The sequence below is a fragment of the Dipodomys merriami genome, unplaced genomic scaffold, assembly GCF_024711535.1.
Source record: "Dipodomys merriami isolate MVZ:Mamm:240054 unplaced genomic scaffold, mDipMer1.0.p SCAF_3, whole genome shotgun sequence".
Classification (NCBI taxonomy): domain Eukaryota; kingdom Metazoa; phylum Chordata; class Mammalia; order Rodentia; family Heteromyidae; genus Dipodomys; species Dipodomys merriami.
The window spans coordinates 70,444,808-70,471,103 of NW_027204492.1; the positions used below are offsets into that span (position 1 = coordinate 70,444,808).

General features: G+C 41.1%; 1 protein-coding gene across 1 annotated transcript; it reads left to right on the top strand.

The window, feature by feature from the left end:
• Positions 1–2: 2 nt before the first annotated feature.
• Yipf6 (Yip1 domain family member 6) lies at positions 3–22,670 on the top strand. The gene is made up of 7 exons (XM_070040240.1): positions 3–385; positions 8,488–8,616; positions 10,225–10,303; positions 12,521–12,563; positions 16,199–16,324; positions 17,466–17,623; positions 20,305–22,670. The coding sequence occupies exons 1-7, from the start codon at positions 329–331 to the stop codon at positions 20,418–20,420; spliced, it is 708 nt and encodes a 235-aa protein (XP_069896341.1). The 5' UTR covers positions 3–328; the 3' UTR covers positions 20,421–22,670.
• The last annotated feature ends 3,626 nt before the right edge of the window (positions 22,671–26,296 follow it).

Below are 26,296 nucleotides of genomic sequence, written 5' to 3' on the forward strand. Positions count from 1 at the left end.
CCACTCCCGGCAAAGGGAACGGATGCATCGGGGGAGTTGGCGGGTTGGAAAACCCGGAGCCCGACCCCGGTTGCACCAGGGTTGCGTGCAAAAGGGCGAGCGAGTGACCCACAAGCCGCGGACCTGAAGAAGCGAGGCTACGTGGAGGCCCGGCCCACGCTCGGAACAGCCGGCTCCGCTGGCTGGGACTGGATCCATCAGCAACGACTGGGCGCCTTTCGGTGACGCAACGTCGGCGCGCTGACGCACTGACCGCCCGCGACCTCCACGTCTCAGGTTCCGCAAAGAGTTGTGGGAGCAACCCGGATCTTGGAGAAGGAGCGCCAAGATGGCGGAGGCGACGGAGTCTCCCGGAGACCAGGAGACAGCATCGCCCAGGCCCCTGGTGAGCTTGGGAACTGCGACCAAAGGGACCGAGGGTGAGGCAGAGTGCCCCCTAAAAGAAAAGTTGGGGGACGGGCTCATGACTTGACCAAGCCTGAGCTCCTCTGCCTGGAGGACCCAATGATAGCACCAGTCCCAACATTGCACCTCTGATCTGAGAGCTACTCTCATTCCCTGCCCTGCTTGCTCGTTCCAGCCTCCTGGTGAAAGTCTTCTCCCCTCCCAAATCCTCGGGGCGCTTCCTCGGTCCTCTACACTGTGCCCAGTTCCCACTGTCGCCGCCCCCTCCCGCAGATTCAAGACCTATCACCAGCCCATGGAGTAGCAGGATTCTCCATAGAAGGAGAAATTGCATCCATGGATGATAGCTTGTTGCTGCTTGTAACTAAAGGCTTTCCTTCTGGAATGACCCCCCCACCCTGTGGCATAGTAGTTGCTCAATAAATGAAACTTGCATTTTTTTGTTGTTGGAGATCGGCAATTAAGCAGATTAAGGATTGAGTTTAGAAACAAGTGAATTTGTTTGTACTCCTAGTTCTGCTTAGGCGCTTAATCTGTTAACCTCCATTCAGCAAGTATTCATCGAGCACCATCCGTGTTGTAGGCACCTCAGTAAGGCACTTGGGACACAGCAATAAAAAAGTGAATTTTTAGGATTTGGAATGGAGTTCATGGGTAGAATGCTCATCACATGCAATGCTGTGAGTTCCATATCTAGCGTAGAGAAAAGAAATAAAAGAGGAAAGAAAGTAAACTGATTTATTTGAGCCACGTTTACAAGTATTTATGGAGCAGTTGTAACCTTGAGTAAAATCACTATATACCCCAGTTTAATCATTTGGAGAGGGTAGAAACATCACAGGAATCATGAAAGGACAGAATGAGCTAACATACCCATAATGCCTACTGTGTCAGAGTTAGAGATCCTTAGCTGTTAAGCTTTTTAGATTTTTTTTAAAGTTCCTGTTTTATATCCAAACTGGCCCTCCCCATTCCATGAAGGTTTTCTGCCCCCCTAAACTTTCATATAGCCCAACAGGCTGTTAATTAAACTCCTGCAGGGTGTAATGTATTATGCTAGTTACCTCAGGGAATTCAAAGGGCCTAACCCTATGGTTAGGCCTATTGTCTAGGCCTATTAGTCCCTATTGTCTAATTTGTAAGGACATTACAAACACACACTGCTAAAAATAAAGCAGTACAGAAGTGGAAGTTTAAAATATTAGGGGGATTTAAAAGAAGATGTACTGTTGGTTCATACCTGTAATCCTAGTTAAGCAGGAGGCCCAGATCTGAAGATCATGATTTAAAGCCAGCGTAGGCAGGAAAGTCCATCAGATGATCTCCAGTTAACCACCAAAAAGCCAGAAGTGGAGGTATGGATCAAGTGGTACGGTGCCATACATCAGCAGACAAACAGTGAATGCAAGGGATCCTGACTTCCAAGACCCAGTACACACACACACACACACACACGCACACACAGAGATGATATTGTGTTCACTTGCAGTTATCAAGCAAGATACAGGGAAGAAGTTATGTTTGAGAGACAAGCCTCCAAGGATTGGGAATATTTCAAATTTCAGGTGAATGAGTGTAAGAGTTCTCAGTGACTGCACACCTGCTATGTAATGGGTATATTTCTTACTTCAGTTACCTGCTGTTTAATTGCAAAAATGCAGGCCGAAAAATGAGAAAATGACTGGAAAAGAGACTTGATTTTTTTTTACCCCCTAAGATCTACATCCAGTTAGTGGCCAGACAGCACATACCACACCTTGGGTTTTATTCTCTGTACTACAAACAGAAAAACAAGGATCAATTATTGGTCACCAGTGGCTCACACCTGCAATCCTCACCAGGCTGAGATCTGAGTCTGAGATCTGAGGATCACAGTTCAAAGCCAATTGGGGCAGGAAAATCCCCATGAGACTCTTATCTCCAATTAACCATCAGAAAACCAGAAGTGGTGCTGTAACTCAAACTGGCAGAGCACTAGCCTTGAGCAGAAGAACTCAGGGATAATGCACAAGCCCTGAGTTCAAGCCCCACAACTGAGAGAGAGGGAGGGAGAGAGAAAGAGGAAGGGAGAGAGAGAGAGGAAAGGAAGGAGAGAGAAGGAAAGAAAGAGGGAGAGAAGAAGAGGGATGGAGAGAAGGAGAGAGAGGGAAGGAGGGAGAGAAGGAGAGAGAGAGAGAAGAGGGAGATTGGGAGGAGAAGGAAAGGGAGAGAAATCTTTGTGGTATTGGATATTGAATTTGGGGCCTCACAGATGGCACAGAGCTACATTCCCAGCCCTAAAGCACTCCTTTTTGAATTATTTTCTATGTACTGCTATGACACCATTCTTCCAAACTCTAGAATTGCTTGTTTTGTGTTTCTTTCCTGCCTGCTACAGGTAGCAGAAGCAGAGCAGTATAGTAGAAGGAACAAGCTCTGAAGCCAAAAGGAGCTTGTTCCCATTGGAAACAACACTCCTATAAGATTTAGTTGAGGAAAACAAAGAATTAGTGGCTCTGGTGCAGTGGTTCATACTAGTACTCCAGTTATTGTAGTTTGAGGGCAGCCCCAGCAAGAAGCTAGTGAGACTCCATCTTAGCCAACAATATATGAATAGTGCCTTATGAATTCAATTCGATCTATGTAGGAAGCCATAGCTAAGAGGATCACAGTGAAAGGCCAGTACTAAGCAAAATCTTGTCACCCTGTTTAAGAACTAAAGCAAAAACAAACAAACTAGGGGTGTGTGGCTTAATTGGAGGAGCACTAGCTTTGCAAGTGCTAGGTACTGAGTTCAAACTCTAGCACTACCAAAACAATTTGAGTGACATACACATAGCACACAGTCAACCTTCAACATGTGAATTCAAGCCAAATACCTTGGGCTCCATCTTTTATTGCTAGTGTAACATTTTTTTGTGCACTGGTACTAGGTCTTGATCTTTTCACTTTGAACTCTCATTCAGCATTTTTGTTCATTCAAGTGCATTCTGCCACTTGAGCCACACCTTCAGTTCTGGATTCTTGCTGATTAGTTGGAGATGAAAAGTTTTGGATTTGTTTCTTCAGGTAGGCTTTGAACTTTTATTCTCAGATCTCATCCTCCTGAGAAGCTAGGATTACAGACATGAGCAGCCAGTGCCTGGCTCTGTGTCACTTTTGAGCAGATGACTTACATATTTAGGCTTTATTTTGCTCTGGGCAAAATTATGATAAAGGTACTAACATGGCAAAGTTGCTGTAAGGAAGAAATGTGTTAACACATGTAAAACACATAGTATCAGGTACATAGCAGGAGCCAGAGACTCAGTTCTGCTTCTGTCCCGGTGGTACAGTAACAATCTTGACTACACTCTGCTCTAGTTCCTAGGAGGTGGCCTTTAGATGCTTAGAACTCCCTGAGTGGTAGGATTTACAGTATTCATTGTGGGCCCTGGTAGTCTTTGCTAACAGGCTCCCTAGATTGAAATGTTTACATGTTTAGTGTAGTGTGTATCTCAGCTTATTCATTTATGAAAAAATGCTTATTTTCCCTTTATGCTTGACAACTGTCTTTGCCAGTTCAGAATAGTTTATCCTTCAGCACTCTCAAAGTGTCCTTCTGGCTGGTGTGATTTTAGTGAGATAGCAGTGATTCTTATTTCTGTCCTAATGCTTTCTCTGGCAGCCTTTGAGATTTTCTCTTAATCCTTGGTGTCTTGTAGTTTGAAGGTTTAGCTTTGTGGATTTAAAAAAAAAAAAAAAATTGGCTTTGAGTGTTTATCTGTTGTGTGTGTATACCAGTACTGGGACTTGAACTCAGCCTGGGCGCTGTCCCTGAGTTTCTATGCTCAAGGCCAGCACTCAACCACTTAAGCCATAGCTCTACTTCTGGATTTTTTTGGTAATGAATTGGAAATAAGCTCAAACTGGCTTTGCACCAAGATCCTCATATCTTAGTCTCCTGACTAGATAGGTTTATAGCCATGGAGTTACTGGGGCCTGGCATTGGGTGTTTATCTTGATTGCAGCTCTCTAGGCTTAGATATGTCATTAAAAACATTTCAGGGCTGGGAATGTGGCTTAGTGGTAAAGTGCTTGTCTACCATGCATGAAACCCTGGGTTCAATTCCTCAGTACCAAATAAGCAGAAAAAGCCAGAAGTCGTGCTGTGGTTCAAGTGGTCAAGTGCTAGCCTTGAGCTAAAGAAGCTCAGGGGCAGTACTCAGGCCCTAAGTTCAAGCCCCAGGACTGGCAAAAAAAATCAGAGCTGGGCACCAGTGCCTCATGCCTGTAATCCTAGCTACTCAGGAGGCTGAAATCTTAGGATCACGATTCAAAGCCAGCCTCGGCAGTAAAGTCCCTGTGATACTTTTATCTCCAATTAACCACTCAAAAACTGGAAGTAGAGCTATGGCTCAAAGTGGTAGAGTGCTTGCTTTGAGCAAAGAGCTCAGGGACAGCTCCCAGGACCTGAGTTCAAGCCCTATGACAAAAACAATTTTCCATCATTATAATTTCAAACATTTCTTCAGGCTGCTACATCTCTCTTCTCATTCTAGAATTCTAAGTTTATAAGTAGACAGATGATAGATGCTCTATTCTATCCCCCCTAAAAATAAAAAGAGCTCTTTTTTTTTGTTAGTGTTAGTGTTGCCCAAGTGGACTTCAAACTTTGTGTTCCTTATCATCTGTTACTATTTTAATTTTTATTAGTGCTACTCTGTGTAGGTGTGCTCATGTACATACATACTGCTCTAGGGTTTGAACTCAGGGTCTGGACAGATTCTCAACTTTTTCACTCTAGGTTAGGGTGCTACCACTGGAACCACAGCTCCAGGTCAGTTCCAGCTTTTTCCTGATTAATTGGAGATAATAGTCTCCTGGACATTCCTGCTCAGTCCGGCTTCAAACAGGGATTTTCAGATCTCAGCCTTCTAAGTCTGTAGGATCACAGGCACAAACTACCCGCTCTGGTTAGTGTTGCATTCTGATTCTTAGGCTTTTCATCTTCTTGCATTCACCAACATTCCTGCATTTATTTTCCTTCTGGAGCACCTAGCATATTCATTATAATCCTCTTAATTTCTTTTCTGATCACTCCAACATGTGGGTTGTATCCAAGCCTGGTTTTTGGTGGGGAGAATTTAATAGAGCTCTATATTTTTCTCAGAGAATTAGTTGCTCCCTTTTCTATATCTGCAACCCATACTGTCCTCCCTCTCATCTTTCTGTGGGGAGCCTGCAAGTGGCTGCAAGTGAATATTCCTTCAGAGTATTGTTGTGAGGAGTTTGATACTTTCCTGTTAGCTTTCTAATCCCTGTGATGCCTGGTATTGGTGTTTTATGCTAAGCCAGTGCTAATGTCCTGTGTCTTTTTAGATTTTACATTCTGACCACTTGATTGCCTATTGTGGGTTCAAGGACAGTTAGGATTTTGTAGTTTCTGTAGTTTTTTCTTGTTCTAGTAGGGAGTATGTCCTTCTAAGCCTTCTAGATCTTAGAAGTTAAAATATAGTATTACCATGACCTAGGTACTTACAGTTGTTCTTGCCTGGACACTGATGGCTCATGCATGTTATCTTAGCTATTTGGAAGGTTGAGAATGGTAGGATCATGGTTTAAGGATAATCTGGCTGAAAAGTATGCAAAACCCTTTTCAAACCATGCCTGAGTGCAGTGATGCACACCTGTTATCCTAAGTTATGTGGACAGCTGAGATTGATTAAATTATGGTTCAAGACCAGCCTGGACAGAAGTCTATGAGAACCCAACTCAATGGAGAGAAGCTGGATGAGATGGCACTGCCTGTCATCCTAATGATAAGAAGCCGAAAGTAGGTGGATCATGGTCCAGGTGCATGCTCAGAGAGGAAAGCAAGATCCTACCTCAAAAAATAAGCAGTGAAAAACAGAGCTGGAGGTATGGCTCAGTTGTAGAGTGCTTGACTAGCAGGTGAATAAGCACTGAGTTCAAACCCAGTAGTACCCAAAACTAATTACTCTCTTTGTGGTTTTGTATCTAATTTGATATACAGCAAGTTCATTTGTTTATTTTTACTGTTTTCTTAACTATGTGAACCAGTTAAGTACTTTAAAGTAACATACAGAGAAAAACATTTGAGAAAGGCTAGCTTCTCTCCCAGTATGCTCCATCACCCAATTCCCTCCTTTCCTTTGGGAAGACATAAAAGATCATATAGCCTATTCCTTGATCATACAAAACAGAGTGGCTAGGAAGTTTTCCATTAGTTGTCTGAACAACCTCATTCTTCATAAAGTTTCATCATACTGTCTTGTGTCTCATTTATCTACAATCGTGGCTTACTAGGTTGAAATTGTATGAGAAGGGATTACTTCTGTTTTCTTAGGAATGTATAGATTCCAGATCTTGGGTCATAATAATCAAGTTCAGCAAATGAACATAGTTTCAAACTGCTGGGCGTTGGTGGGTCATATCTGTAACCGTACTACACAGGAGGCTGAGATCTGAGGATCACGGTTTAAAGCCAGCCTGGGGAAGAAAGTCCATGAGACTCATCTCCTATTAACCATCAGAAAACTGGAAGTGGTGCTGTGACGAGTAAAAGAGCTTCAGGGACAGTGCCCAGGCCTTGAATTCAAGCCCCATGACCTACCAAAAAAAAGTTTCAAACTGTATTATTTTTGTTGTTGTTGTTGTTGGTCATGGGGCTTGACCTCTGGGCCTGGGCACCGTCCCTGAGCTCTTCAGCTCAAGGTGAGTGCTCTACCACTTGAACCATAGCTCTATTTCTGGTTTTCTGGTGGTTAATTGGAGATGAGTCTCACAGACTTTCCTGCCTGGGCTGGCTTTGAACTGTGATCCTCAGATCTCAGCCTCCTGAGTAGCTAGGATTACAGGCGTGAGCCACCGGAGCCCAGATCAAACTATTCTTTATTCACTGGGAGTGTTTGATTGTATGTCTAATGTCCAGGAAATTTGGTAAAAAGAAGGCCAAATGAGACTTATTTTGCTGTCTCCCTGTTCCTCCCATTTCCCATTATGTCTCATGCAATGCTTTATCTCAGCCAGCAGAGGGCACTACCCCCTATAAGAAGCATAGCTGTTTAAATTTCACTTCTTTGTTGGACTGTGAGTTACCTTTCTGAGGACTTAGGTCATTTGAGTTCTCCCCAAGTCTACCATATTTAGGTTAATACACTGGTGCATACTTGGATACCAACCCAAAGTGTATATTTATATATTTATAGATTCAATTCTAGCTTTCACATATGAGGGAAAACATGGTGTTTTTTTTTTTTTTTTGTCTCTCTGTGCCTAGATTTTAACCATTTTTTTCCCCAAGTCTTTCCATTTCTTTACAAATAGCACAATATCATTCTTTCTAATGGATGAGTAAAATTGGATTGTATACCATTGTGTGTATGCGTGTGTGTGTGTGTGTGTGTGTGTATATATATATATATACACACACACACACACACACACATACATATACACACACACATATCCTGGTTTGTAATTTTTTGGATAAATTCCCAAGAGTGGAATTGCTGGATCATAGGATAGGAATCGGGTATTCAAAAGTGGGGGGGGGGGTAGGACCAAGGGGAGGAGGGTAGACAAAGAAGAGGGGGGAAATACAACCATAAAAATCAATGCAAATTCTACAAAATTAAGAAAATTGAGGGAAAAGGTGGGTTAGGAGAGATGGGAGAGAATGATGGAAAGGAGTGACATGGATTAAGATTAATCAAATTCATTCATATACTAGTTTGTTGATTAGTAACTCCTTTGTACAATTAAAGATAAAAATAAAAATTTTAAAAGATCACTTTTTATTTAATAGTTGCAGCTCTTATCTCAGTGTTGCTAATTTTTATCATGTAGACGTTTAATCTTGAAAGAAAGGAAATGTATGAGAGAAAGTGTCTGTGGCGTTTACTTTTAGTACTTTTTATTACATGCCATCTCCTTAAATTGAAAGGCGTGCTAGAGAATTATAGTTTAGCTTTATTGGTTAATGTTGTTGACCTAACATGTCCATTCACCCAGAAATAATTGGTCCCCACTCTAGGAAATGATGTGTTTGATGAATGCTACAGTTGATTGTAGGCTTAAATTTTTCTTAATTCTTCTTAGTTTGCAGGACTTTCAGATATATCCATCTCTCAAGACATCCCAATAGAGGGAGAAATCACCATTCCTATGAAATCTCGAATCCGAGAACGTGACAGCTCCACTTTAAATGAATCTGTTCAGAATACTATTGTAAGTTCGACTGATTGATAGAAAAGTTCTGTTCTTAGCATCATGAGAATAAATAGCTAGTATGATTTTGCAGTAGTATTTTTGATTGACTGAATTTCAGTATATTTTATTTATTGAAATTTAATATTTTCTCCTGATAGTCTTTCTGGGAGAGCAGTTGGGCTACAACTGATACTCAGCTGAGCTCTTTATTATAGGATATTATATTATAATATTATAGCTAGTATTATAGGCATAAGGAAGCTGATGTCTGGGGATCATAGTTTAAAGGCAGACTAGGCAGGAAAGCCCAGTTCCATTAAACACCAAAAAATCAAAACTGGAGGCATGGCTCAAATGGTAGAGTATTTGCCTTGAGCAGAAAAGCTCAGGGACAACATCCAGGCTCTGAGTTCAAGCTCCACAACTATTATATACACACACGTGCACACACACACACACACACACACACACACACACACAAGAATTTTTAAATGCTCAGAGTATTATTGCTTCTCTAAATGTAATACAATGGCAAAACAATTTTAAAGATTTTAACACAAAATATTTAGTATACAGAGTTCATTATAACATTTTTTTTGTAACACAGGAACACTGAAAATACACCAACAACACATGAAATACTGCTTGAATAAATCATGTTACATACAAGTGGTGAAATGCAAAAAAATCATCAAAAATTAAAAACTTGAGTTGGGCACAGTGGTTTACACCTATAATCCCAGCACTTTGGAGGGTCAGTCAGGGGAATAGCAAGTTTGAGGCCAGACTAAACTATATGAGACCTTGCCTCAAGAAAAAGTAGGATAGAATTATTTGTACTCTATTTTGAAAAGTTATATTTGCCTACAGTAATATATTGATTAATTTGCCAATTCAACTGTAAATATTGGAAGCCAGTTTAACTGTTACAAAGAATACCTTGTCACCAGGTGCCAGTTGTTCATGCCTATAATCCTAGCTGCTTAGAGGCTGAGATCTGAGTATCATGGTTCAAAACTATCCCAGGCAGAAACATTTGAGACTATCTCCACTTAATCACAAAAAAAGCAAAAGTGGAGGTATGGCTCAAGTCTTAATACACTAATCCTGAGTACAAAGCTCAGGGACAGTGCCCAAGCCCTGAGTTTAAGCCCAAGGACTGGCATACACATGCACATTAACACATGAGAATGCCATGTCTAGAAAGCAGGATAATTGTCCTGGAGGACCTCATGTATCAACTGCATGTCACATGCTATGTTTGGCTGAGCAGCTTTTCTTAGTGGTATATATTTACTTTCCCTAGGCATGGATATGTTTCTCTTTTTCAGAGTTTTCAAATTTGGAGCAGAACTGGGTAGATGGGCCTGAAGGCATAGTTCATTTGGTTTAGTGCTTTGAGGACTGGCTTTGACTGCAAACCCTGTTGGTGAAAAAAAAAAAAGGAAAAGTGTTGGATGTTGGCTTAAGGAGTTACTAGAGAAAATATCCCCTTCCTCCCTAGTTTTCTGGAATTAGCTCTGAAATTCAATGAAGAGCTCTGAGGAGATTAAAATAAATTTTAGCAAATTAAGCGAAGTGATTATCTTGTAGCCTTGTTTATTACAAGTTGTTTATATCTTTCAGATGCGTGATCTGAAAGCTGTTGGAAAAAAATTCATGCATGTGTTGTACCCAAGGAAAAGTAACACTCTTCTGCGGGACTGTAAGTATTTGTGGTTTTGTGAGGGTTTGCTGCATAACATTGTACCTTAGTATTATAGAGGTCATTTTGTCCATGGAAGAAATATGTAGATGGAAGTTTTAGAAGAAATTTTACAAAGTATCTGAGGTTGAAAGGGATTGCTTATTTTATCAATTGATATAGATTGTCTACCCTTATCTAGAAAATGCCATAGTAGACACTACAAAGCAATACTGCTACATGTTCAAGAGAAGGCAGGTGTGTGCACCAGTGGCTTATAGCTGTAATATTAGCCACTCAGGAGACTGAAATCTGAGGATCCTGGTTCAGAGCCAACAAGACAGAAAGGTCTTTGAGACTTTCATCTCCAAATAACCAGCAAAAAAGAATGAGTGGAGCTGTGGCTCAAGTGGTAGGGCACCAGTCTTGAACAAAAAATCTAAGGGACAGCACCTGGGCCCTGAGTTCAAGCCCCAGTATCAACACAAAACAAAAAGAATATTGAAAAAAAAAAGAATATTGATAAAATACTCAGTAATGATCCACGGGTTGATAGTACCTTTATGTGCATTTCTATCATTTCATCAAGACATTTTTCTGGGTGAAATAAGTTGTAAGAAAAAAAAAAAGAATTGTCTGAAGAGTCCAATGATTGTGCTCTTAGATTTTGTTTTCTTAAAATTATTGGGCTATTTGTTTTTGTTTTAAAGCAGTCTTCATTTTGTTACTATGTTGTTTGGTTTTTTTTTTTTTTGAGACAGTCTCTCCATGCATCCCATATTGACTCATTCTATTCAAAAAAATAAAATCAGAGCCAGCTGGTGTGGCTCATACCTTTAATTCCTTCCCTATATGGGAGGCAAAGCCAACCTGAGCAAAGTTAGCAGGACCACGTCTCAACAAAATAAGCTGGCATAGTGCTATACATTTATCATTTGAATTGTGCAAGAGACCATTAGGTCATAATCCAGGTCGACCCAGGGCAAAGATATTAGGCTCTATCCAAAAAATGACTATGGCAAAGAAATGAGGAGGCCTTCAGTTTAAACTCCAATACGGTATCATCACAAAGAAAAGCTAGAGCAGTCCTACATTGGAGACTGGATGCAGCAACAGGATCATTGGGTGCTGAGGGTTGCAGCTAACAAAGGCCTGGACATAGACTTCTTGTAGGGGAATCAGTGTGGGTAAATATGGATTTCCATAGTAGTTCCCTCAGCAGGGTGTGATCTTGGATAAGATAGTTAACTTTTCCAGGGCTCTAGATTCTTCATGTTACAGTGGAGATAATAGCATAATCCTTGCCAGTGTAGATTAGAGACTCTAAATCTGTAGATCATGTGGCACAGCACCTGGTACTTAGTAGGCATGCCACCGATGGCAACGAGAACAATGAAATTGTGTCACTTACAGAATGGATAAAACGAGATTAGTATGTTAAGCAAAATAAGCTGGAATGAATGTGACATGAGTATAAAAAGGAGACTATTTTCAAGGAACCAGCACGAGGGTAGAAGAAGGGGAGGCTATGGTGATGGAGTGTGAATGTGATTAAAGTACTTATTATGAGCATGTATGAAAAATCACCATGAAACCACTCAAACCCCTCACTTCACTCAATGACTGTACACTAATAAAACACCAGGGAGAACATTTTCCACTTACGTATTTAGGTTGATTATTTATGCTTATTATTTATGTTAAATATAATCAATTTATTAATTTTATAAATTTATATATTATAACAGCAATTTATGTATACAATGCATCTGGCATTCAAACAGTCATAAGTAAGTTAACTGAAGTATAATAGGCTCTATAAGAGCACAAATATACTGGACTGTGGGAGGTGGGGGAGGGAAGGGATAGTGGGACAACAACAAAGGAAGGGGTAACAATGATCGACAAGTAATGCACTCTTTGCCTTACTCATGTAACTGTAACCCCGCTGTACAGCATCTTTACAATAAAATAAAAAAGAGCACAAATAGTATAATTTTTTTAGAAAGACTAAGTCAAATCCCAACAAAATAAGTACCAGGAAATGGGTAGGGGAGCGGTATAGAAGAACGAATGGGAGAAATGAGTAAAATACAGGAAGAAATGCATTGTTTATGTCACAGAACTGAGAAAAAAAAGGGCAGGGGGTGGATCAAATGAGGGGGTAAAGATACTGAAGGGATGTCAGTTTTTTACAGTGCTTTCTTATGCACTTTTCTGTTCTTGCTTGCCTTGTAGGGGATCTGTGGGGCCCTTTGATCCTCTGTGTGACACTGGCACTGTAAGTACCACATGTCCTTCTATATGTGAGCTATGCTATGCACTTTTGTGCAATTTCAGAATTCAGGGTAAAACGGGGGAGTGAAGGAAGGGGTGACATTGTCCAAAAAGAAATGTACTCTTTACCTGAACTAAGTAAGTGTAACCTACCTTTCTTTCTTTCTTTTCTTTTTCTGTTGGTGTGGGTTTGAACTTCTGGGCCTGGGCTCTGACCCTGAGCTCTTTGGCTCAAGGCCAGCGTTCTACCACTTGAACTACAACACCACTTCCGATTTTCTGGCGGTTAACTAGAGATAAGAGTCTCACAGACGTTCCTGCCTGGGCTGGCTTTGAACCATGATCCTCAAATCTCAGCATCCTGAGTAGGATTACAGGCGTGAGCCACCAGCGCCCCGCAGCGTAACCTTTCTGTACATCACCTCTATAATAACAATATATATATATATATATATAATATATATATATATTTTTTTTTTTTTTTGGTAAGTCATGGGGCTTGAACTCTGGGCCTGGATGCTGTCTCAGCTCTTCAGTTCAAGGCTAGCACTTTACCATATGAGCCACAGCACCACTTCTGGTGTTCTTGTGGTTTATTGGAGATGTGTCTCACAGACTTTCCTGCCCTGGCTGGCTTTGAACTGCCATCCTCAGATCTCAGACTCTCGAGTAGCTAGGATTACAGGTATGAGCCACCGGCTCCCGGCAACAATAAATTTTTTTTTTTAAAGAATTGAGAGTAATTTTGATACAATATATCCTTTAGGACTTATTTTTGAGTCAGGATCTTATTATATATAGCCCAGGCAAGCCTAGAACTCATGATTTTCCTGCCTCAGCCTCCTGAGTGGTGGAATTGCAGGTGTACACTACCACACTTGGCTCATTGAGGACTTTGATGGCTTTTCTCCTACTAACTTTTGTTGTGGTTTTTGTGCAGCTGAGGATGGGACCCAGGGCCACCTGCATGTCAGCCAAGTGCTCTGCCGATCTGTGCTCTATCACCAAAACCTCTTCTAATTTGTTTTGAGTGCTGCTGGTGATTGAATCCAGAGCCTTGCAAATGCTAGGAAAGTGCTCTACCAACTGAATTATGCTCCCAGAGAATATGGGAATATTGAATATGCTCATTCACATCATAATGTAATTATTCTATATAACTTTACAGACATATCAAGGAAAGGTTAACCTTAAATATTATGTAGCTGAACCCCACTTTGTTGCAGAGAAGATGAGTCCTACATATGACATATTTAGTGACTGAACTTGGATGAACGTGTGGGTGTTCTGCCTTCCAGACTAGGCAGGACTGTTTTTCCATCTATATAGAAGCAATAGGAGGACATGCAGAAAACAAACCTCATATGCATCCTACTGTCAGAACTGGAGCTGGAGCATGTGCAGCCAGAGACATAAAAGCCCACATGTACTGGCAGACAGCATTGTGTGCAAGAACTACTGTGTGCCTTCTCTGGACTCTATAGGAGGAACGGATTATGAGCTTGCTGTTTTTTTTGTAGATAATGTAATACCAAATCCAAGTATTATAAGCCCAGAATTTGAAACTTTTGACAAAGAATATTTATGTTAGCTATCTCATTCCTTTACAAAGCAACCTCTTAGTAATCAAAGCATACACACACATATATATATAAGTACATATGTGTATATATATACATATATGTGTGTGTATATATATATATATATAAACAGCTTATTATATATATAGACTGTTTCCATTTTTAAGCATCTGAACTAAATCCAAATGTGCCTAATAGCTAGAGAATAACTTAGCACAGAGTAGTGTCCTAGTGACTCATGAAGCCCTTGATGCTCTGTCAGCAGCAGATGACTGCTGGCCCCATTGTGACATATTTTGGCTTTTCAAGGACATCCAGCCAGGCTGCATGCCAGTGGTTCATTGCTGTGATTCTAGCTACTCAGGAGGCTGGGGATCACGGTTTGAAACCAGCCTGGGCAGGGAAGTCTATGAGACTCTTTTTTTTTTTTTTTTTGCTGGTTGTGTGGCCTGAACTCTGGGCCTGGGTGCTGTGTCCCTGTGCTCTTCAGCTCAAGGTGAGCACTCTACTGCTTGAGCCACAGCGCCACTTCTGGTTTTCTAGCGGTTTATTGGAGTGGTTTATTGGAGTCTCGGAGTTTCCTACCTGGGCTAGCTTTGAACCATGATCCTCAGATCTCAGCCTCCTGAGTAGCTAGGGTTACAGGTGTGAACCACCGGCACCTGGCCTAAGCCATTTTTGACTACATGGCAAGCGCTAGGCCAGCTTGGTATATGTATTGAGACCTCCCACCCCACCTCCACCCCACCAAACAAAAATGAGACCCAACGATGGTGACACACAGCTGTTATCCTAGCTATTTTAGGAGCAGAGATTGAGAGAATCATGGTTCAAGGCCAGCCTAGGCAAAAAGTTAGCAGAAAGATTGCATTTCAAGCAACAATCTGGATATTATGGTATATATCTGTAATTACAGCATTTTAGAAGCTACAGGTAAGAAGATCATGCCCCTGATCCTTATTTATTTATTTATTTACTTACTTACTTACTTATTTGATGGTACTGCAGTTTAAACTCAGCATCTTATGCTTGCTAGTTAGTCATTCTGCCATTTGAGCCACGACCTCTCTTTTAAATTATTAAATTATACGCAAGTGCATGTGCACACTGGTTCTACAGTTTGAACTCAGGGCCTGGACACTGTCACTGAGCTTCTTTTGCTCAAGGATAGCACTCTATCACTTGAGCCACAACTCCACTTGCAACTTTTTTTAAAATTTTTTTATTTTTTATTTTTATTTTTATTTTTAGGTCCAGTTGTGGGGCCTGAACTCTGGGCCTGGGCGCTGTCCCTCAGCTCTTCAGCTCAAGGCTAGCGCTCTACCACTTGAGCCACAGCGCCACTTCTGGCTTTTTTCTTTTTGCTTATGTGGTGCTGAGGAATCGAACCCAGGGCCTCAGGCATGCAAGGCAAGTGCTTTACCACTGAGCCACCTTCCAAGCCCCGCAACTTTTTTTTTTTAAAGTGGTTCATTGGTGTCTCACAGACATCCTGCCCAGGCTGGCTTCAAACCTTGATCCTTAGTTCTTTTTTTTCTGAATAGCTAGTATTACAGGCATAAGCTACTGGCACCCAGCTATCTTTTTTTTTTCTTTTAAATTAGGATCATACTCTGTAGTCTAGGCTGGTATCAATTCCCAATCTGGCCTCTGCCTCCCAAGCACTGGAACTACATTACTCTTAGGTGAAATTATCCGATTTTAAAATGCTGTTAAAATACATTTAAAATGGCTTTAAGTTAATTGTATGAACCCAAAGCCTCACGGCTGTGAGCCACATTCAGCCCTTTATAACCTGTGCCAGAATGAAAAGGGCTTCAGTAATCCATTTAAACTTTGTAGTAAGCTCAAATACTGTTTTGAGGCATTTGTCATTTGAAGAAAGGGAGCCTTGCCAAATACGTACAGTATCTTTATTCCAGCAAGACCTATGTATTCCAAGTACCATACCTCCACATGAGATATGACAATACAATCTGGTTCAAAGTTTGAGAATCTGTGCTTTAACTTTGTTCTTCTGTGTAAAACAAACAGTTCTCATGCTGTATCATTGTCTTAGAATGCTGCAAAGAAGCTCTTTGGATGGTGAAGAAGATGGAGGGCCCCAATTTGCCGAAGTATTTGTCATTGTCTGGTTTGGAGCAGTTATTATTACCCTTAACTCAAAACTTCTTGGAGGAAACATGTGAGTACCATACCTTCAATTTTAACCTTAGATTTTTAAGGAAGCCATGCCACTTAGATATCTCTTAATGAAAATCAAACTAAGAACCAAACAAAAACTTCACTTTGAATAAGCCAGGCTCAAGTATGTAGTCTTAGCTACTTTGCTGTTGAAGATTCAAAGATTATAGTTGGAGGCCATCCTGGGAAAGACTGGTTGAGTTTGTATCTCAATCAGTGGTTGCATGTGGTGGTGCACATGTTATCATCCCAGCAAAGATGTGAGGCACAAATAAGAGGATTCCATTCCAGGCTGGCCTGTGTATAAAGTAAGACTCTCTCAAAAAATAAATGCAAAAAGGGCTAGAGGAGTGGTTCAAGTGGTAAAACATCTGCCTAGCAAGCATGAGACTGAGTTCAAACCCCAGTACCATGAAAAAAAATGAACCAACCAAACAAAAAACAACTACTGAGTAGAAAGATAACTTAGTAGAATTAAAATATATTATTTTGGGGTCCTTTAAAATATATTATTTTGGGGTCCTTTAATAATCTGCAGATCTTCTTTGTAGCCCTTGGAGGCACAATATATATTTGGGGAATTAATGGTACATAGTTTTAAACAAATTCTCAAATAGTTCCCTGAGCCTGAAAAGGATAAGAAGCACCATGTAAGAAGTTCAGCGGGGGTGGTGGGGGGGGTGGGGGGGGGGTGAAGAAGTTCAGCGGAAAAAGGAGATGTTTAGAGTTCTCTGTGTAGTGTGTGTCTGCATGGGCATGCACATGCCAGTCCTGGGGCTGCTTTTTGCTGAAGGCTAGTGCTCTACCACTTGAGCCACAGCTCCACTTCCAGCTTTTTTCGAATACTTTACTGGAGATAAGAGTCTCATGGCCTTTTCTGCCTAGGCTGGCTTTGAACCATGATCCTCAGATCTTAGCCTCCTGAATAGCTATGATTATGGACATAAGCCACCGCTGCCCAGCTAGAGTCAACTCCTAAGGAAGAGCATGGGAAGAGAAAATGAAAGTTCATGCTTTAACCCACAGGAAGTTAATGTTAGGGTGTAGCTATAATGTATGCACGGAGACAAGATCTATGGTATAAATACGCTATGCCACAATCAATTATACTAATGATCTTTGTGGATGCCTGTTGTTTGTAGATCTTTTTTTCAGAGCCTCTGTGTGCTGGGTTACTGTATACTTCCCCTAACAGTGGCAATGGTAATCTGTCGCCTGGTACTTCTGACAGAACCTGGACCAGTAAACTTCATGATTCGACTTTTTGTAGTGACCCTGATGTTTGCTTGGTCTGTAGTTGGTATGTATTTAGCTCTGTAGAATGGATTAAGAGCAATGATATTCCAATGTCTGACGTGAGTGTTATGATTCCTGCCAGTAATATCCTCTTCTAAATGAGTTCTGATTAGAGTGGGGTCCAATGTGTCTCAGTCATGTATCTGCACTTATAAAATACGGAGAATCATTGAGTGTGGTGGTCCCTGCCCATAATCCCAGTTCCTTGGGAAGTTGAGTCAGGAGGATTGTGAGTTCAAGGGCAATTTAGTAATACTGTTTCAAGATAATTTTTTTTTAAAAAAGGTCTGGAGATGCAGTATAACTGATAGAGCACTTGCCTGACATGTATAAGGCCCCAGTACACCCCCCCCCCAAATGAGATGACAAGTCACATTTTTTTTTCTTTTTGAGGCAGTCTTGCCATAAAGTCCACACTAGCCTTCAATTTGCTGTCCTCCTGCCTTAGCCTTCTGAGTGTGGGATTAAGGTATGTCTCACCAAGCCCAGCCAAGAATCATACCTTTCCTTAAATAATGTTTGCACTAGATTCTACTCAATCCTAGTATATACAAGGCATAAGTTACTTGTGAAATTGATTCGGACCTTTTCTTGACAAAGTCAGTTATTATAAAAGTAATACCATCTACAGATTGTTTATTATGGGCCAGGCACAAATTATCTACTTTACCTCTCACAACAACCTATTAGACAAATGCTAGTCTTAGTCCCATCTTATGGGCAAGGCTCCTTTCCCTAGGACATATGCTGAGGTTCAAACACAAGACTTTGCCCTTGGTAGGCAAGTTTTCTACCACTTGAGCTATGCACCCAGCCCCTAAAATTCTTAAAGCTTAAAGTAGCATTTCATTGGCTTAGTATGCAATATTTTTAATACTTAATATTTTTGAGTGAGATTATATGTCATTACTCTGAAACATGGATTAAAAACTAAGAAATAGCCTTGGACACTGGTGGCTCACGCCTGTAATCCTAGCTACGCAGCAGGCTTAGATCTGAGAATCACGGTTCAAAGCCAGCCCGGGCAGGAAAGCCCATGACACTCTTATTTCCAATTAACAACCAGAAAACTTGAAGTGGCACTGTGGCTCAAGTGGTAGAGTGCTCACCTTGAGCTGAAGAGCTTAGGACAGCACCCAAGCCAAGTTCAAGCCCCATAACCGACAAAAACAAAACCTAAGAAGTAATCTAAGAAAACCCCAAAGAATTGATTTTTATCGAAGACTGTATATTAAGTTTGGATGCTTTCCCCTTCATTCTTTCACTTAGAGTCTGTTAATTATATGGTTATTATATATACTATATATTAGTAGTACTCTCTGTATATTTGTTATTTTATATATAGTTATATATTAGCCCATTAAATAGATGCAATATAAAATATATAATAATATATTGTATATCATATATAGTTATATAGTACAGTCTGTTAAATGTGTGTGTGTGTGTGTGTGTGTGTGTGTGTGTGTGTGTGTGTGTGTGTATGCATTTTTATTAGCTTTGTTATTTGGTGTCCGGGCCCACAGATCAGAAACCAGGATCTTGGGCTGGGAAGGTGGCTCAGTGGTAGAGCGCTTGCCTTGCAAGCATGAGGCCCTGGGTTCAATTCCTCAGCACCACATAAGCAAAAAGAAAAAAGCCGGAAGTGGCGCTGTGGCTCAAGTGGTAGAGCGCTAGCCTTGAACTGAAGAGCTGAGGGACAGCGCCCAGTCCCAGAGTTCAGGCCCCATGACTGGACACAAAAAACAAAAAATAAAAAAACGAAACCAGGATCTTAAGTCAGATGTGTATGGTGTTACACAATCTGTAGTCCCAGCACTTGGGAGGCTAAAGCTGGAGGGTAGCAAGTATGAGGCCAGCCTATTCCACAGAGTGACATCCTGTCTCAAAACATGTAGAATCTTAGGAGAGAGAGGCTTTAATTCAATAACTCCAAGCCATGTGCAGACACTGTGCTGGAGCATGGTCCTTGGAGTACACAGTGATAAAACAGGCACCCATGTAGACATGTAGAGTCATAGTGTTGAAGTAGGAACTGGAAGTCTGTTCCAGTCACAGGAAGGACACAGAAGACAGAAGTGGGTACTTCTACCTAGAGGATGCTAGGTGGTTGTCCAGGGAAGATTTCCTAGAGTTGTTACTCATGATTAGTAAAAAGATAAGTGGGTTTTTCACGGATGTACAGGGGGATACCATTCAGAAGAGCATGTAACTTCAGAAAAAGAACTGAAAAAAATGCCACACTACTATAGGAACAAAGAGACTTACCTATCTTATAAATCTGTGTAATATAGCCCAATAACTTTCCACAGAAGAATAAGAAATGTCTTCTAGAAAGCTTCCTCTCCAAGTGATTGAAAACTTTTGAAAGCTTAGTACTTGGAACCACAAGCCCTCAGCTGTCTAGAGATCACAGTATTTAAGTGGACTTTCTTCTATTTTGTTTTTTGTGATGCTGGGAATGGAGCCTAGGGCCCTCTGTGCGTGCTAGGCAAGCACTCTACCTCCAGCCCACTAGCCCACTTACTAAAGTTTTACTGTGATTCTTTGAGGATCACAAATATAAGAGAACCTTGGTGTAGTTCTACATTCCAAATTGTGCCCAGTGCATTAAACTTGTCTGTGTTTGTGGTTGTGACGATATTGTACTAAGTATTGCTTTTGTTTTTGCCTTGTCTTGTTTAGCTTCTACTGCTTTCCTGGCTGATAGCCAGCCTCCAAACCGCAAAGCCCTCGCTGTGTACCCTGTCTTCCTCTTCTACTTCGTCATCAGTTGGATGATTCTCACCTTCATCCCTTAGGAAAAGAGGACAGAGTTAAAAGCAATGAACTGAAGGCTTGTTGGAATGATCCAGTTTACTACATAGCTTTGACTCCAGTCCTCTGTTATCTGAATTGGAGGTATGAAGAGGGAGCCATACAGCATACGGCACTGCTGTCACTTGTGTAAGGAATTGATATTTGCAAGGCTGTCCTTTTCCCCTTATTACTCCTTTCCAATGCACATAGTATGATACCTCCTTCAGGCAGCATGGTGTCACTGTGATTCAGGTAACAAGCAGACTCTGGAAGCACATGGACACACCCTACAAGTTGAATCAAGTTGGGAACTATTATAAGCTTTGGGAATGCCAGTTTAGGTGCAGCTCTTAAACACATTGCCTTATGACTATTAGAATATGCCTCTTTTTTCCTAAATAAGAATGGATAGTCTGTATCAATTTTCTTTTTCTCTGAAGTTTAAAAAGGCAATGAAGGGTTGGGAAAGGGTTTGTAGATGTGGGAGGAGCAAACATGCATTAATCAATGTTCTGTGTCTGTTGCTATTTTTTTTGTTCTGTCATGGGGTTTGAACTCTGTGCCTGGATGCTGTCCCTGAGCTTTTCAGCTCAAGGTGAGCACTCTACACTTGAGCCACAGCCCCACTTCTGGTTTTCTGAGTGGTTTATTGGAGATAAGAGTCTCACGGACTTTCCTGCCCAGGTGGCTTTGAACCACGATTCTCAGATCTCAGCCTCCTGAGATCTGAGGCATGAGCCATTGATGCCCGGCTCTGTATCTGTTGCTTTAAAAAACAAACAAACAAGAGCATAGGAAATGTAAATAAATTGGTCTTTTTGCAGTGACCTTTCTGTTGTGCTTACCAGAACCTTAGATTTCGGTCTTGCTCCCCCAAGTTCTAATAATGCCATGTTACCAGTCGATGTGTAATTTTCCTTTGTCTGAAATTCCCAGTGATCTGATGTTGGAGCTTATCCACATGGCTATCTCAGAAGTTTTGATTGGTAAGGTTTGTAATATGTGTGATCATGTTGCTACCTTCTGTTAGGTGCAGTTTCCATGCAGCATAGCTGTAAGGAAGTCTTTATTATTTTGTGCATTCCAGCCATTGTCTAGGAAGAAATACTGAATGGCCAGTCTATTTTGACAAGCAAATGAACATAAAAGGATTAAGGATCCTGACGGCTGCTAAACAGAGTAGGTACTACAGCTACACATGCCAAGTTGTGCTGTAACTGCCACCTTTCCATAGGAGGCCTAGTAGATTTTTCATTAGATGTGACTACTAGGCTGGGGACGAGCAATTTCTTTTCTGGGTTTTCACCTTCCTTTGGCAAAAGACAATTAGCTCCTCTCTTAGACAAGTACGTCTTGCATATGTGTGCCTCCTTGTACTCTGACATATTTGTGCACACAGTGCAAAGGCTTTTCAGGTAGCAGAGCATCTGGGACAGGCTAGTCTCAGCTCAGAGAGCTCCATTAAGGTAGCTTTTGCCTTCTTGCACATTGAGGAACTTGAGTAGATAAAGATGAGGAGTCAGGCAGGAAATGTCCCTTGTATATATGCCATTAACATATAAAAGGAATTTCTTATTCCACATGTTTCCTGATTATATTAGATTTAAGTATTTATTTGTTTTGTATTTAAAGATTACTTACATAGATATATGAGTCTAAAATGTAATTTCTCCATCCCCAGATTAAGTAATGAACAATTTAGGCCAAATGGTTTGTTGGAATGATCGTCAAGAACAGAACATTAGAGAGCTGGTCCCCTCTGTCCCATCTCCAGAGTTTAGGGTTATGTGTGTTTCTTTTTTTCTTTTCTTTTTTTTTTTTTTTTGGATCAGTTGTGGGGCCTGAACTCTGGGCCTGGGTGCTGTCCCCAAGCTCTTTAGCTTAAGGCTAGTGCTTTACCAATTGAGCCACAGCGCCACCTCCAGCTTTTTCTGTTTATGTGGTGCTGAGGGATTGAACCCAGGGCTTCATCCATGCAAGACAAGCACTCTACCACTGAGCCACCTTCCCAGCCCCAGAGTTAGTGTTTGTACTTATACAATTTAGCTTTTAAACTATAATGTAAAATCCTTGTGACAACAGACCCAGTGTTTCATTCCTAAGTTGATAAAATGGTTGGAAATTGGGCCTAAATTACCCTCCATTTCCCTTATCTGAAAAAAAAAATCTCACTTGCCACTAAAATATCTCCCTCCCAAAGTTACTTGTAAGATATCCCAGTGATTATAATGTAAAATAAAGGAGTAACTATACTTCTCAAATGAAGTCTTTACTAGATTTTACTCAGGTGAAACATTTGGTCAGAAATTCCTAAGGCCACACTTGGTGGGGGTATGTGTGCATGCGGGGGTTATATATATTGGGTGTTAAGGCAACTTAGTCTATTAATCTGTTGCTCTTGGGAAATTTGGTAAATGTTTTTATATGTTTAAAATGAAGGTGTAGGGTTTAAGTGGAACTGAATGATCAGTTAGAAAGTATAAATACTTTAATATATGTAAAAAAGTGCATTGCTTCCTGTAACAGAAGACCTGGGTGTCTGGAAATTGTCAGCACAGCTTTTCTGGATTTGCTGCAAAGACGTGGCTAAGCATAGAAAGGAGGATGAGTTAGGGCAGGGCTTCCGGCACTGGAAACATGTTTCATGCCTCAGCTGAGATTCAGGCACATGAGCATCTGTGGAAGAACATGGGGCCTTGTCTGTATTTGCTGCTCCCACTTGTGATACCAAGACTGCTTATATTCTTTAGCAATAGAAGCATGAAAATTTGATTCAATGATTGTTCAGATGATAAAGACTGAATTGATGACAGCATGCTTAAGTTTGCAGGAGAATGGTCTTATTTTTTTTTTTGGAGGGTCCAGTCGTGGGGCCTGAACTCTGGGCCTGGACGCTGTCCCTCAGCTCTTCAGCTCAAGGCTAGCGCTCTACCACTTGAGCCACAGCACCACTTCCGGCTTTTTTCCTTTTGCTTATGTGGTGCTGAGGAATCGAACCCAGGGCCTCAGGCTTGCAAGGCAAGCGCTTCTACCACTGAGCCAACTTCCCAGCCCAGGAGTATGGTCTTAAAAGTAATCATGAATCATTAAGTCTGATTTGCCTCTTAAGTTGTTTATGGCTTAAGGTGATTTGATGTTTTCAGTGGGATTTTTCTTTCATTGGGCAAAGATTATGGGCAGAAAACTGGTAAACATTTCACTGTTGATTTGTCTGTCTTTTAAAAACAGTGTCCCCGAAAATGTGATTAGAAAGCTATCAAGCTTGTGATTGGAGAGGTCTGAAATGTACAAACTTGCTGTATGTGAACTGCCTATTTAATTGTGGAGATGAAAATGAAAATATGTCAGCTGAAGTTCTTGAATAATATCAAGTCATTGGGATTTATCAAAAGCTTATCATGAATAAATAAGACATTAATTTGCATGCAGCTATTTTAGTCTAGTTTAAACCACTGAAATTGTGATTCTTGACTATTAGTTTCTGAGACATTTAGAGGAAAATAAATGTATGAATGTTAATACATATATGTAAGTTAGAAACACTTTTCTAGATTCGGTGGGCTTTTATTAAAAATGCAGAATTTGTAGGGATTCACTTAGGCTATAGAATGGCCAAAATAATAATGACAATAATATCACTATGAATAATAGCTAACATTTAATGGGCACATGCTGTGTGCCAGGCACTATTCTATTTTTTTAAGAATTTTTTATAACAGTTTTATTAAGATACACTTTACCTTGAAAGTCACCAATATTCAAGTGTACAACTTAGTAGTTTTAAGTAGTCACAAAGTCACACAACCATCACCAAACTAATTTGAGAACATGTCCATCACTGCAAAGAAACCTGGTGTCAATTAGCAGTCAAGCTTCCTATCAGCCCCAGTCTGCTTTCTGTCTCTGCTCACCTGACCAAGTGGCTGCTTTTCCATGCTTGGAATGTCACCTCTATTCCTTCACAGAAAATGCTACAATTCTCATTTTATAAAGTAGAAAATTTAGCCAGGCATAGTGGAATCCTAGCTACTCAGGAGGCTGAGATCTGATGATGATGGCTTGAAGTTATCCCATTAACCAAACCAGAAGTGGCACTGTGGTGTGAAAAAAACTCAAGGACAAAGCCCAGGTCCCCACGACTAACCCAGAAAAAGGTAAAAAATTAAAATATAGAAAGGTTAAGTCAATTAATTTGCACTGGATGAGAGCAGGTAGGACTCAGTTGTAAATTGCACAGTTGTGTACATGAAAGAAATAGACCGCTTTCTGGGCTGCTTCCTGGTTACTTGCTTCTGGCCCCACATCTGACTGCACGCCCATGATTGGTTCTTTTCTCTACTAAGTGGCCTCTGACAACATAGGAGCAGCTGAACATGGGGAGAGGACTGGACCCAAACCTTTCCTCCAGCCCCTTTGTTCTCCCTTCCCTTTCCACATACATCCCTGTTTCTCAAAGTCTTTTTTTTTTTTTTTGTCGGTCGTGGGGCTTGAACTCTGGGCCTGGGCGCTGTCCTTCAGCTCTTCAGCTCAAGGCGAGCACTCTACCACTTGAGCTACAGCGCCACTTCCGGTTTTCTGGTAGTTTATTGGAGATAGGAGTCTCACAGTCTTTCCTGCCTGGGCTGGCTTTGAACCGTGATCCTTAGATCTCAGCCTCCTGAGTAGCTAGGATTACAGGTGTGAGCCACCAGTGCCCGGCTGTTTCTCAAAGTCTTAAGAATCAAATTCTGCCAGAGGCATTGTTAATGCCTCAAAATGTTCTTGTATCTTCCAATGTTCAAAGACAGGGCATGCATCTGGTAACTCACAATAGTGGTTATGTTCTGAAGACCTGAGCACAGGGCTGGCAACAGCATGTCTTTCTGTTTGAGCTAAACTAGGTGAGAGCAACGAGTGACAGCAAAGGCAGCCTCATTGGTCTCTGTCTTCTGCTAGGAGGTGGCCCCACGCTCTTGGCATGGTTGTCCTGTTTGTAGCCTTGATATGCCATCAACAATGCTGCTAACCCTGGGTTTGTTCATACACCATTTTCATCCTGATCTTTGTTAGAAATGGAAACTTGTGCAAAGAAGAGACCTGGAAAATGGTTTGTGAATGTCAAGTATGTAAATAAAAACACTGGAAAAGGAGAATGTGTGTGCCTGTCCTTTAGCCAAGAGTACTGTTAGTAGTTCCATGTATTCTCATAGACAGTTTAGCTGAGAGCTGATTAGGGGTTGCAGAGAGCACAGCAGAAAGGGAAGGCCTATATACAGAGCAAATATTATATGCTAGGACCTTTCTTAGGACTTTATAAACAGTCTCTCTCACAAAAGAAGCCTTTTTAAAACTGAAGTGCAATGCATAACCTGGAGATTTAAGAGTGGGCAAAGGTTTCTTTTTTTTTTTTTTGCCGGTTGGGAACCTGAACTCTGGGGCTAGGTGCTGTCCCTCAGCTGTTCAGATCAAGGCGAGCGCTTGACTGCTTGAGCCCACAGCGCCACTTCTGGCTTTTTCTGTTTATGTGGTGCTGAGGAATCGAACCCAGGGCCTCATGCATGCAAGACAAGCACTCTACCACTGAGCCACCTTCCCAGCCTGGGCAAAGGTTTCTTATTTGCAGCTAGTAAGGAAAATGCCAGGGATAATTCCCAAAGCAGTGTTTTCTCTCTCCGCAAAGAAAGCAAGAGGCTTTTGTTGGGAAAACTCATACATATTTATAAAGGCAATGAGCATGCTCAGTTCTTAGACATGTTTCTTTGTACAGCAGGTGTTCAAAAAATGGCAGATGAGAGCACCTCTGAGGGGAGAATTCATATTATGAGCAGTTTACTCCATGTCACCTAAAAGGGATGGGTCAGAGTGACAGATTTTGGTATTCTTTATTCTCTCCCTTTCT

Coding starts and splice junctions, on each gene's coding strand:
- Yipf6 (XM_070040240.1), top strand. CDS start 329: ATGGCGGAGGCGACGGAGTCTCCCGGAGACCAGGAGACAGCATCGCCC. Junction 386..8,487: donor CAGCATCGCCCAGGCCCCTG/GTGAGCTTGGGA, acceptor AATTCTTCTTAG/TTTGCAGGACTTTCAGATAT. Junction 16,325..17,465: donor AAACTTCTTGGAGGAAACAT/GTGAGTACCATA, acceptor TGTTGTTTGTAG/ATCTTTTTTTCAGAGCCTCT.